The sequence below is a fragment of the Limanda limanda genome, chromosome 12, assembly GCF_963576545.1.
Source record: "Limanda limanda chromosome 12, fLimLim1.1, whole genome shotgun sequence".
Lineage (NCBI taxonomy): Eukaryota > Metazoa > Chordata > Actinopteri > Pleuronectiformes > Pleuronectidae > Limanda > Limanda limanda.
Window position 1 is genome coordinate 8,218,923 of NC_083647.1, and position 12,413 is coordinate 8,231,335.

At 42.3% G+C, this 12,413-nt stretch overlaps 1 protein-coding gene across 1 annotated transcript in view; it reads right to left on the reverse strand.

The window, feature by feature from the left end:
- The window catches only part of crybg1a (crystallin beta-gamma domain containing 1a), a 42,295-nt gene that overhangs the window by 11,904 nt on the left and 17,978 nt on the right, over positions 1 to 12,413 (reverse strand). Inside the window, exons 3-5 of the mRNA XM_061082968.1 lie at positions 7,996 to 9,404; positions 5,886 to 6,964; positions 174 to 5,113 (exon numbers count right to left, since the gene is read on the reverse strand). Of these exons, the coding sequence (XP_060938951.1) occupies positions 174 to 5,113; positions 5,886 to 6,964; positions 7,996 to 9,404 (7,428 nt within the window). The remainder of the gene's footprint in view (positions 1 to 173; positions 5,114 to 5,885; positions 6,965 to 7,995; positions 9,405 to 12,413) is intronic.

Sequence of the window (12,413 nt, forward strand, 5' to 3'; positions counted from 1 at the left end):
GACAAGACAGAAAGAACAGGATATGAAACTAGAGCACATATCACCATGGAAATAAATCAGGAAATGCTTTGTTTAAAAAGCCTAGCTAGCAAGTTAAAACCCATTTAGGCTTTGGGCTGTTATTTCTCCATTGTATCTACGGAACTCCAAATTTCAAAAATATAAATACTTGCCTTTGGCTTAGTCCTTGGACGTGTATTTTGTGAAGTCTGCTGGCTGAAATTGGTGGTTGGAGGCAGTGCAGCGGGGCCCTTCAGGGTCAAATCCCCATTAGGAGCTCCTGATATCAAGGCCTGGTCCATAACAGCACCCCCCTCAGGATTCGGTTGCGTTTCAGTCATTTGTGTTGAGCCCTGGGAAGCCTTGGGTTCTTGTTTGTTCTTCTTGAGGTATTTATCTAAATGATCGGGCAGCTTTACCTCCGAGAACGTTGGAAGGGGAGGAGAGGAGGAGCTAAGAGCTGACTCGTTAAACGTACCATTACCACCACCAACCACAAGTGATCCTTGATCTCCACTCTTCACGCCCTCCCCATCTGCTCTGACGCCAGACAGAGGTGATTCAACCCCGTGCCTTCCAGGAGCGGCCAGGTCTTGTTGTTTCTTGGAAGAAAATGAGCCATTTGAGGCAGAGGGTGTTTCCTCTTTGGTTTTCCTGGGGGAGTTCATTAAGCTGGAGAGGATCGACATCCTCTCAAGCCTTGACGTTAATTTCCCAGGCTCCTTGCTTTGCAATTCTTTTCCTTCTTCAGCTTTGGACGCCTCGTTGACTCCATCTTTTTCTTCAACTTCATCAAGTGATGTCTGTTTTTCTCCAGGTGAGGGAAGGGCATTTTCTTGTCCATGTTTTTCCAGGGTCCGTCCTTCCCTGTTGGCTGCATATTGTTTTATTAACATAGCTGGTGAAAGATCCCTAGATTTTTTGCTATTTTTCTTTAAGCCAAACTGGAACTGCCCAGGATCGAATGTTCTCTCGAAACGATCTTCCTTAATGGCCGGCATGGAAAAATGTGGCGATGGGGACTTTCTACGGATGTGCCTCTTTGGAGGTAGCGAGAAAGGAATTCCACCTTTATTAATGCTGCTGATAAACTCGTCAATGTCATCGCGCTCAGTTGATTCATCTTCACTGGCCGACGCATTTAAAATGCCTGGCCGAAGTCGTTTTTTGTTTTCCTTCTTCTGTTTTTGTTGATGTTCCACATCCAACCAGCTTGATGGAGATTCAGCCTTTGTCTGGTGACTTTGAGATGGAGTTTTTGACGAACAAACCTGTAATTCCTGTTTCAAGCCACGCTCTGTTTTTATCTTTTCTTGAATTCCTTCATCATTCTTCTGGGCCTCAGTACTAATGAGTATTTTATCTGAGACAAAGCTGGACTTATCCTTTTCTTTTCCAGAAACCGTTTTGCTAACTGCATCTTTTACAAAAATGGGTTCTGCCTTTTGCTTGACATCTATCTTTGCTGTGTTTTTCAGCTTATCCTCTTTCTTCACCACTTCATTTTCATCTTGAAGACGTTCTTTAATGAGGCTTTTCTGTTCCTGTATCTTGTCACTCTTACTAACGACTGTGGAAATATTTGATGTTGACTCTGTTGATACTTTGGTCACAGTCTTTGGTTCCTGTTCTTGACTTTCATGTGGAGCCTTGGAATCTGTGGAGTGATCCTTTTTCTTCTCTGGTTTCTTTATCTCCACATGTTCAACTGAGGGCTTCTGGTCTTCTTGGTTTCTAACTGCAGAGTGAACGTTCGTATTTACAGCCTCTTGCACCAAACTCTTAGGTGAGGGATCCTTTGTCTTAGTCTTTTCTTGTGCTTCCTCAGCACGCTGAGTTTTCTTGCTTTCTTCCTCTCGTTCTTGAATTTGAGTTTCTGATATCTTCTCTGTTCTTACTGTTTCTGGTTCCTGTTGGTTGCTAACTTTAGCATTTAATTTCTTTACTGATGAGTCCTTGGTTTCAGTATTGTCTTTGGTATCTTTAGCCTCAGTGCTAGGTTCTTGAGCTGTGTCCATTTTTAAAACCTTGGTCTTTTCCAAAACATGTATTGTTTCTGGTTTTTGGTCGGAAGTTGGACGTTTGGGTTCTGTTGTTTTCTTTTTCTCTGCTTCGTCTGTGAGGTTGATAATATCTAAGTTAGCAGTCTCATTCAAAGGCTTTAAAGATGAATCCTTTATTTCAGTCTGGTCTTTGGTACCTTCACTACTAATGCTTACAGATTTGAGTCCTTGACTTGTACCTGTTTCTTGGTTCTCTTGAACTTTAGTTCCCTCTGGTTCCTTATCTACCTTTGGAACTTTGGATTCCGTTGGTTTGATTTTGTCTGGTTTACTGACGTCCTCAACGTCTCCAACTACTATGGACCTCTGGACTTGTTGGATGTTAACTTCACTGTTAGCAGTCACAGCTGCAGTCTCATTCTCCAAAGTCTTTACTGATGAAGTTTTTGTTTCAGTCTTTTCTTGTGCTTCCTCAGCACGCTGAGTTTTCTTGCTTTCTACCTTTCGTTCTTGAATTTGAGTTTCTGATCTCTTTTCTGTTGTTACTGTTTCTGGTTCCTGTTGGTTGCTAACTTTAGCATTTAAACTCTTTACTGATAGAACCTTGGTTTCAGTATTGTCTTTGGTATCTTTAGCATCAGTGCTTATAGAGTTAGGTTCTTGAGTTGTGTCCATTTTCACAACCTTGGTCTTTTCCAAAACTTGTGCTGTTTCTGGTTTTTGGTCGGAAGTTGGACGTTTGGGTTCTGTTGTTTTCCTTTTCTCTGCTTCGTCTGTGAGGTTGATAATATCTAAGTTAGCAGTCTCATTCAAAGGCTTTAAAGATGAATCCTTTATTTCAGTCTGGTCTTTGGTACCTTCACTACTAATGCTTACAGATTTGAGTCCTTGACTTGTACCTGTTTCTTGGTTCTCTTGAACTTTAGTTCCCTCTGGTTCCTTATCTACCTTTGGAACTTTGGATTCCGTTGGTTTGATTTTGTCTGGTTTACTGACGTCCTCAACGTCTCCAACTACTATGGACCTCTGGACTTGTTGGATGTTAACTTCACTGTTAGCAGTCACAGCTGCAGTCTCATTCTTCAAAGTCTTTACTGATGAAGTTTTTGTTTCAGTCTTTTCTTCAGAGTTTTTATCACTCTGATCTTTAGTGCTCAGTTCTTGAGTTGTTTCCAAACTATGGCTTTCTGTTGTCTTCTCTGGAGCTTTTTGTGCCGGTTTCTGTTCTAGGTTAGCGATGGCATTTGCTTTATTACTGTCAACTTCAGATTCAACAGTCTTATTTGAAATATCTTCTGGTAAGCTATTTTCTTTTCTGTCACCTGCAGCATCCTGCATTTCAGTGCTTACACCTTTAATTTCTGGTGTTTGGCTTTCCTTTACATCGTTTGCATGTTTGTCCTTCTCATTTGTGTTGTCGTTCTTCACCTCCTCTTTGGTTACAAGTAGTTTAGGCCCCTGTTCAGTTTTCACTGTTGATGCCATCATCACCTCCCCTGCTCGCTGGGTTTCCTCGCCGCTACTCTCTGCATTTTCTGTCTTTGAGATCTCACTTTTATGAATTGTATCAACCACAATGGAAGTAGCTTCATTAATTAAACTTCCTCCTCCCTCTGCCTTTGTCCTCTTCTCTTCCAGGTTATCTGTAACTACCTGTTGTCCCTCCTTTGAGACGGGCTGTAAACACTTCTGCTCTGATAATAGATCACATGGCTTCTCTAGTTTTGTAAAATCTGTCTCAGCTTCGTCCCTGATGACACTGCCCTTGAGCTCCTCGCTGTGACTGCTCTGTGAGTCCGTGCTTTCCACTTCTGCGTCTTTCAGTTTAGAGTCTTTCTTCTGTCTTTCAAATTTTTCTGCCTGTAAAAGAGGCTCTTTGTCCAGCTTATTTTCAACATTCTTGGGTAATTCACAAACAGTCACAGCCTCTGTTTGAATGTCTGAAGCCTTGGGTGATTTCTTGCCAAGCTCCTCTTTACTTTTCTCCTCCACCTCAACAGTTTTCACTGACTCTCTGTCTAATGTGGATCGTGGTCTGCCAATTTCAAGAATGTGATTTGTGGTTTGATCCTTAAATAACTTGTTTTCCTTTTGCTGCTCTGTATTTTTCAGGTCAGCATCAACAACATCATCCTTAGGCTCAGCCTCCTTCAAGGCCGATTCAGAAGGAAGACTATTTGGGGGATCAGCTATCGCTTTAAGAGAAACATTATCAGGCAAAACACCATCCCCATCAGACTGGGTCATTATGTCACAGGGTTTGCTGTCACCTACAACAGGTTCAGCTGACGTATCAGTTACATGCTCATGAGCTGGTATTGTGTCCTGAACCACAGCAGGCTGTGGCTCTTTCTCCTGAATTAAATCTGGTGTTACGTTACTTAGTATCTGGGTTGTCTCTAATATGTCTACTTCTCCCTGAGAACTTTCCGGTGATCGCTGAGTTTGCTTTTCCTTTGTGGTGTTATCACTTTGTATTTTTACTTGCTGTCTTTCCTGTTTATCTGCCTCAGCGTTGTTTACATCAGTGACTGGTAATTGAGTGGGAATTACTTTAACGGCCTCACTGCTAGACAACAACTTAGATCCTAACTCTGTTTCTGGTGTTACGTCTACCTGAGCGTTTGCTGTGATAATCGCATCATTCTTTTGTATTGGCTGGATTTCTAAAATCTCTTTGATTGCAGCACTTTCTAATGCGCTTGTCTCTTTTCCTTTCATTCTGAACGCAAAGGTACTAGACTGTGTGTCTGAGGGTTTTATAACATGTTCTTCTTCTTCTGTAGACACAATCTCAAATTTGAATCTGTCATCGCTGGTACCGTCCTTCTCTGCTAACACACTGTCAGATCCTTTCTCTTGGGAATCTTGAGTTTTCCCGACTTTTATTTTGTTGGAGCCTTTCAGACCCAGTGTAGGAAGTTTGCTCCCAGATATGAAGGGATCAGCTGAATCCTTCACTAGACTCTTTTGTTGTTGTTTGATGTTTTCGCTTTGTTTGGAAAACCTTGATGTGGGCGGAGGAGAGGCATGTGAGGTGGGTGTGTCTTCCTCTTCATGGCTGATCCTTTTAGAAAGTTGTTTGAATGGTCTTGTTGATGACGTGCCTCCTATTTGAAACACATAAACACACCGTTTTAATACAACAGAGAATTTTTTTTTTACATAGAAATGATTTCCTAAAGTGTAGTATTAGCCAGGGCTAACTGGAAGTGAACTTTACAGCTATTTAGAAGAAGTAATTGTTGTGCATACCTTGATTTATTTATTTGTGTTCATTATCAGTTATCAAACAATAAAATAAAAAGTATTCCTTCTCTTGATGTCAGGCCATACAACAATGATAGCAACCATCACTTTCATTCAGGCGTGGTAGCATACAGCTGTTAAAACATTATATGTAAAGGACCATTCCATTTTAATCACACTATTTTTTAGATTTTCTTTATACCTATATTTTTCTGTTATTTTTTTCTCTACAGTAGTTTAATTTTATTTTTATTATCTTCATTTATTTCATGATCTGCAGATTTACCTTTTGATGTGTCTCCTGTTTTATATATTTTATATACAAGTTTCAAATTTTCAATCAATAGGGGATGAATGTTTTGGGGACATTTCTAAACTGTGGACAGAGCCAGGTGATTTGTTTCCTCTTGTTTCTTTTTAAGAGAAGCCAAGCTTCATATTAACCAAACAAGTGGTTGGAACCTTCCGATTATTATCAGGTAAAAAAGCATTTTCAAACTTTTTTCTTTTTCCTGAACAATGTTTAATCCTTGATTGAAGTTTTTCTACAAAGCTGATCTTGTATTCACTTTCGACAGCAGAGCTCACGTGATTTAATTATGTGACGATGTCAGTGTGATTGTGCAGTTTTACCTTTCGTGGGACTTTCAGGTCGAGGTGAAGGTGTGTCGCTCCCAGCTCTCTCTCCATCTGGTACTTCCTGGTTGTCTGAGCTCTTCTTTGGTCTGTCTGAGTCCGTCTGACCGGATGAATTCTTTTTGTGGCCTGTGGCGGCAGTTTGCGTTACATCATCATTATTCTTTCTTGTTGGAGATGTAATGGGTAACCGGCTCTTTGATGACAAGGAGGCATTATTTTCCACATGGTTCTGCGGCAGTTTTTTAACATCCAGGCTTTCACTTCTCTCGCTATAGTCTCTCGCCACGCCATTTACCAGGTTAATGCCCTCCTCCGACTTCTCTTTAATAATCTTTGTTCCTGTCTTGTGGGTGTTTTTTGTCGGAGAAATGTCCCTCGCCTCAGATTTCCCTTCCTTAGCTTCCTCAAAACTCTGTTTCCTGACAGCTTTGGTTGGACTGATGGAAGATCTTAGAGATTCTTTGGTCCGAGGTTGCTTTTGTAGTTTGGAGGTAAACACTGAGGAGTCGCTCACTGATGTTTTGTCTGGTGTCACTGGTGATTTCACATCAGCATCCGATGATGACCTTTTTGGGATTTTAGACTTTGAACTCTCTGTGCTTGAGGAACCGTTAGTGCTTTGGTCTTTTAATGTTGGTAACATAGAAGCCGTTTTCTCACTGCTGTGTTCCCTCGGTAGTGGAATATCACTGGAAGTTCCCACTTTTGTTGCCTCTGTGGAGCCCTTGGCCTTTGTTGTGACATTTTTGGTCTTGCTTCCGGCTACAGAGGATGGGGTCTTTGCTCCACCTGCTGTGGTAAGTCGACTTTCTGTTGCAGCTTTAGGACCTCGTTTGGAGGGTGTAGCCTGATTTGTCTCCTTGCCTCTTATCCCAGACACGGAGGGTTGGGACTTTGCTTTGTACATGTCTGAGGGAGCAGAGGTGTCATCAATGTTGGAGGACTCAGAGTCTGCTTCTTCTTCACCTAGAAGTTCAGGAGTGTCAGTGAGGGCCGTCTCATCTGTTGCTGTGATTGGCTCTAGGTCGGCGTCCTTGAGTTCTGCAAGGTCGTTGTTTTGGAGACTTGGCACTCTGTCAGATGAGAGGGAGACAATTCAACAGAAATATTAAAGTGCAACTTTACACAAGTTTTGTCTCAAGTGCCATATCAAAAGCAGCATTAATGTATTTTATCTTATAACAATCATATTATTTACTTTGCAACTATATTTGAGTGTGCACCATCTAAACAAATCACTATAACCACAGTCTTTAAAACATACAAACACAGTACTTTGGAGGCATGAACTTTAGTAGAACTTTGAAATGCTGTACTTGAGTATTTCAATTTTATACAACTTGAAAAATTGCACTGGGCCAATCCTGTCATCAAAATTTTTTTGTATAAGCGTCTAATACTTGTATTTATATTGTGAAGTTTTCAGTGTCTTTGGAGAGAGTCAGGCAGAAAGGGAACTAGTTAGATTGAAACATTAGCTATGCAGAAGGTTAAACTTTACCACCCTGCATTAGCTCTGACCCCATAAATTAGTCCCAGTTTTCAGGAATGTTCCAGGCATGCATGGTCATCTTTATCCAGGAATGCACAGTAACTCAAAGTTTTACAAAGCATTACCAGGTTCACCCCATTACTCATTCTTTATCCGTTTCGAACCGTACCCATGTATTTGCCACACGTCAATTAAAGTACATCTACGTAATCCTGAAGTCAAACAACGTGTGCAGGCTGTATTCTCCAGTTGCCTGTCAAGTTTTGTAATGACCAGCTCATTCAGGTAGTGAATATACACCATAGGTAAACACAGCTAAGAGGATCTTCTCTACTGCATTTACTGTTTCCTAACCAACAATTACTTTTGAAGCATTTTTAAGTTATCCATTATAGAATGTCTGTGTGATTAGATGGGCTGGGTATGAATATTTCAGTGCCTAAGCGCAGGTTTGGTTTGGTTTGTTCTCCTCTGGTACAATGGAGCATGGGAACTCAGAGCTCAGGTTGCACGTCAGCTCGGCTCATTTACCTCCCCTGCTTTCCGTTTCTCCCAGGATCAGACGGGTTTTAACAAAGTAACCACAGAAAGGTAAAATAGACAGAAACTCACAGTTGGACTTCTGTTGTATCTGAATCCTTTGAAGCTGAACTTCTGCTGCACTCCTCTCCCGTCGGTTCCTTCTCCTCCAGACCCTGCTCTTGGCTAATGCACACCTGCTCAGCAAAAACCTTGTGCTTTGAAGGCAGATTCACAGTCTTGCGTGTGATGCGAACCTCTCTCGACTTGCGCCTCTCGGGAAGGGAACCTTTCTCTGAGTCCTTGCCGGCGTCAGGCTCCTCTGGCGGTGGCGAGCTTGTTTGGAACTCCCCTCCGGAGGAGATGGCAGGTTCTGGCAGGCTGCCACTGGGCGGCAACGTCTCTGAGGGGCCGTCTGCAGCGTCCTGAGAGATGGAATCGTCCTCAGGTATTACCGTGACAGGTATGGCAAAGACAGGGGGCGAGTCTGCTCTGAAGTCCACCTCCCTTTCTGTCATTGCATCCCTCTCTTTCTCCCCCTCCCTCACCACTGCCTCCTCCTCGCCCATGTGTGTTTCAACCCAGATGGCTCTGTGGAATCGGACAGGAGATTCCCTTCCGGCTATTTCCCCGCTCTCATTTGAAGGGTCCCATTCCATAGGTGTAGATTCAGAAAATACCTGACCTCTCCTCCTGTCTCTGGACTTTTCCCTCCCTTTGTCTACGGATTCTCCTTCTTCCTTTGAGGTGGAAGACTGAGAGCCTAATCGTATTCCTGTTAGCGCAGTGCTGTGCCCCCTCTTTCCAACCTTCACAGAGCTTTTCTTTGATGCTAAGCTTATAGAAGTTAAATTAGGTGAGTTTGGACCCTCAGCTGTTTTGAGAACTGGGGTTTTAAATGGCATCTGTGTGGTCGATCTAACTGTACCGTCCTTGGTGGAAGCCTTTGCATTTGTCTGGATGTGTTCTTCTAAATTAACCTGCAGCTTCTTGTTTACTTCCTCCACCACTGACTCTGCAAACCCTATTTCTGTGCCTGAATCAGCACTTCTATGGGTGGTAGTAGGAAGTTTCCGAGAGGCAGGAGTCACATTCCCAGAATTCTTGTCACCGCTGGCTGTGCTGATCCTGCACACATTTGTCTCCCTCACACTGCTGCGGCCGCTGCTGCTACTGTCAGCGAAAGGGGGATCTGCGTCATCCATCACCAGAGAGACTGTGCTCGAGGCGCTGGGACTGGGGCATTGGCTGCGGGCATTGACCTGCTCTGCTCCCGTCTTGGCCTCGCCGTAAAGGGGCAGCTCGTTAGCTTTTCGAGAAGGGGTTGGCGTCTTTTGCCCATCCTCCTCATCCTCCGACTGCGTTGAACGCGGAGACAGGGGGGATGCTGGGGAGCGTGCATCATTGGAGGCATCTGAAGAGTGCCTGCTACTGCTCTTCTTTCTCTTGGAGGTGAAGAAGTTGCTGAGGCGATCCAACACTCCTCGCTTCTCCTCCGAATTCTGAAAGAGGACAGACAAGGAGCAGACAGAAAGACACATGTTGAGGTGGGGAGAGAGCAGCAGGCACATCAATTTTTGTCTGGCTCTAGTATAAAAGGAGAAATGAAAATGAAAACTACAAATACACTCTCGAGCTAATAGACAACCAAAAAGCGTATGAAACAAACAGACCTTATTTAATTCACCACAAAAATCTCCAGGCCAGAGGCGATTTACACAATCAGGAATCCAAAGTGAATTCACATACTTGTGCCCTCATTTTCAATTATACACTGCCATTAACTTCAGAAAAATAAAAGCTTGAGAACAAGGACACGATAAAGATACAAAAGTATCTATGTGTTCATGCTCAGTCTGACAAATTGTGCAGTTAGCAAACCTATGGTCACATTTACTAAATGCTCTAGGGGAGGGTTGTCTTAAAAATAGTTTATGCTTCATCAACCTAGATGGGTTGTTCAAGCTGTTAATGTCTGTTTGGTGTGTATGCATTAGTTTCTGTTTGATCTATCTGTTTGTTCTTTGTTTTAGTTATTCTTTCTCTTTTTCTCCCCCGCAGTTGTTATTGGGTAACTAAGGGTTGTACAAAAAACCTTTTCCCTGGATTGTAATTATCTGTCAACAGAATTGAGACAATGAAGGGGCAGAGGGCAATGGATGAAGGCAGAGATGAAGAGGTTTAACGTATAAAAGAGAGCGACTCTGGCTGCAAATTTAAGTCCAAATCAGTGAGAAAATGAGAAGAACCTGTGACCACAACCCAAAAGATATTTTGTTCTGTGTGCCTGATCTTTTCCCAGATTACATACATGAGCAGTGCAAAAAAAAAAGCTAGCCAAGCCAATGTCACCTAACCTGACTCAAATTTGAATATTATCGGGTCGGGTATCAACTCTATAATATATACGACAGAAAATGGTTTCTGAATTGTCCCTAAATTTATATAACAGATGGACTATGTAAGAAAGGTAAGTGACAATGGGAATCGCCAAAAGCACGTTAAAAAAAAAGATATATACTGAGTATTTTTTGTTCCTCTTTCAGCTTGTTTATTTTGTCAAAATACTCGGTTTGCAGGTTACTGTTTTGCAAAGTTGACAGAAAAAAAGTTTTATTTAAGATTCTATTTTCTTATCTTTACGAAGAGAGCCTGGTGAAATCCATAAACCCATGTGCCAATAACAACATGCACTAATGACCAACTAGATATAAAACCTCTTATTGTTTAGCTCAAGGGTCACTCACCAACGCTACTAACTGCACAAACACAATAAGAACAAAATTAAGTTGAACAAGAAGGTTTCAGTGTTAAACGGCAGCCGCCGTCAAATATAAACCACGTCTTATTGTTTCCATGAAGCACATGAAACAGGATTTACTTCACAGCAAAGAAGCCCTGACACAAAGGAGGAAAATATTGTGCCGCCATAACACACCTTGGAAAACCTGGCACAGAAGAGCAACAGTAACCTGAGCACATGTTAAGGCAAGAAGCATGAATCACACTGTGAAAAAAACTGTTAGTAACCACATTTAAACAAACATCAGTTACATACCATTGGGACTTCCTGGAGTCTAAGTTGTAGAATTCGCAGACCAAGGAAGTTAATGAAGACATATAATGATCCTCGGAATGATCCCTTAACTAGGAAGTCACAAAGGTGCTTGTAAAGTTAAATATATAAGCCAGTGTCCTTATTCTTCATGTGAATTAGAAAAGCAAAGACTGAAATGATCAGTCGTCCCTCCTGAGCAGAGGAGCAGCACTCGCTGGTGAGTTTCTCCAGAGACTCCCAGCTCTGAACAAAGTGACTGACCCGAGGGCATGGTCATTTGCATCAAAGCAACAGTGTGGAGAGAAACCAATGTTGTGAAACGAGGATCACATGGCAAACAAGCCCAAAGAAATTCTCTCAATCCAGTGAAACGGAAGGGGTGTGGAGTGCTGGAGACAACCCCACCCTTCAACATGCAGCGACTGGGAAAATCAATAGGACCTCTGTTATCTACTGTGGTTTTTTAGAAGAATTCAACTGGTTTCATTCAGACAGGAGAAGCACAGTGACACGGGTCAAAGGTTTTGTGCTGTAATAGTAAGTAAATACATTTGAAGGCAAATCAACAAATGTAAGGGTTAAACCTGAGCAGTCCCCGCACTCTCCAGCGTTGTCAAACATTCAGGTCATTTCACTGAGCAAACAGCAGGTACTGTGGCCGGGTTTTCCAGTTCATGTCTAAACAGAGTGAAATACGCAAAAAACTAACCAAGCCAAGTCCTCGCTTGGATCTAGTATCATGTAGTCGAAGCTGTGGCACTGTACCTGGCTGTCTTCACTCATTCACAAATCGAGCTGAAGTGAAGAGGACTTTGGAAAAAAAAGTAATATCCCGTGTCTTGAATAGCCACTTGTCGGCCCTCAATGCAGAGCGACCACAGGAGAACAAGCTCTCCTCCGAGGTTGTATTTACTCAAAGCAATGACAAGTGTCAGGTAGGTGGAGATACCGCACTGAACTTCCTTATCTGTCAGCCAAAGCTCTGCTGTGCATTCTCTGATATAAAAACACAGCAACACCAATGTTGTCATATTACTGTTAACCACTGCAGGTCACTGGGGTGTGAAAGGCTGCGCGACACATAGCACACAAAATTAGTTTAAAGTGACTTTTTTCAGCTATTAGTCTTATATGCTGAGCGGATACCACCTCATCAATATCAGAAATGATCACAATAAATGTCACATCATTTTTTCTTTTAAGTTTAAAGACAGATTCTTTACTCTTGAGTGTAGGTTTAAACTCTTTTTTATGGTAAATGCCCTGTATTTATAAAGTACCTTTCTATTCCTGCTGACCACTCAAAGTGCTTCACAGTACAGTTTTACATTCATCCATTCACACACTCATTCATATACAGTGCATTGATGTGCTTTCTCTATGAGAAGGGGACATTTGCGGTTCAGTATATTGCCCAAGGACACTTACTGTAAACGTAATGTAAGTCAAACAA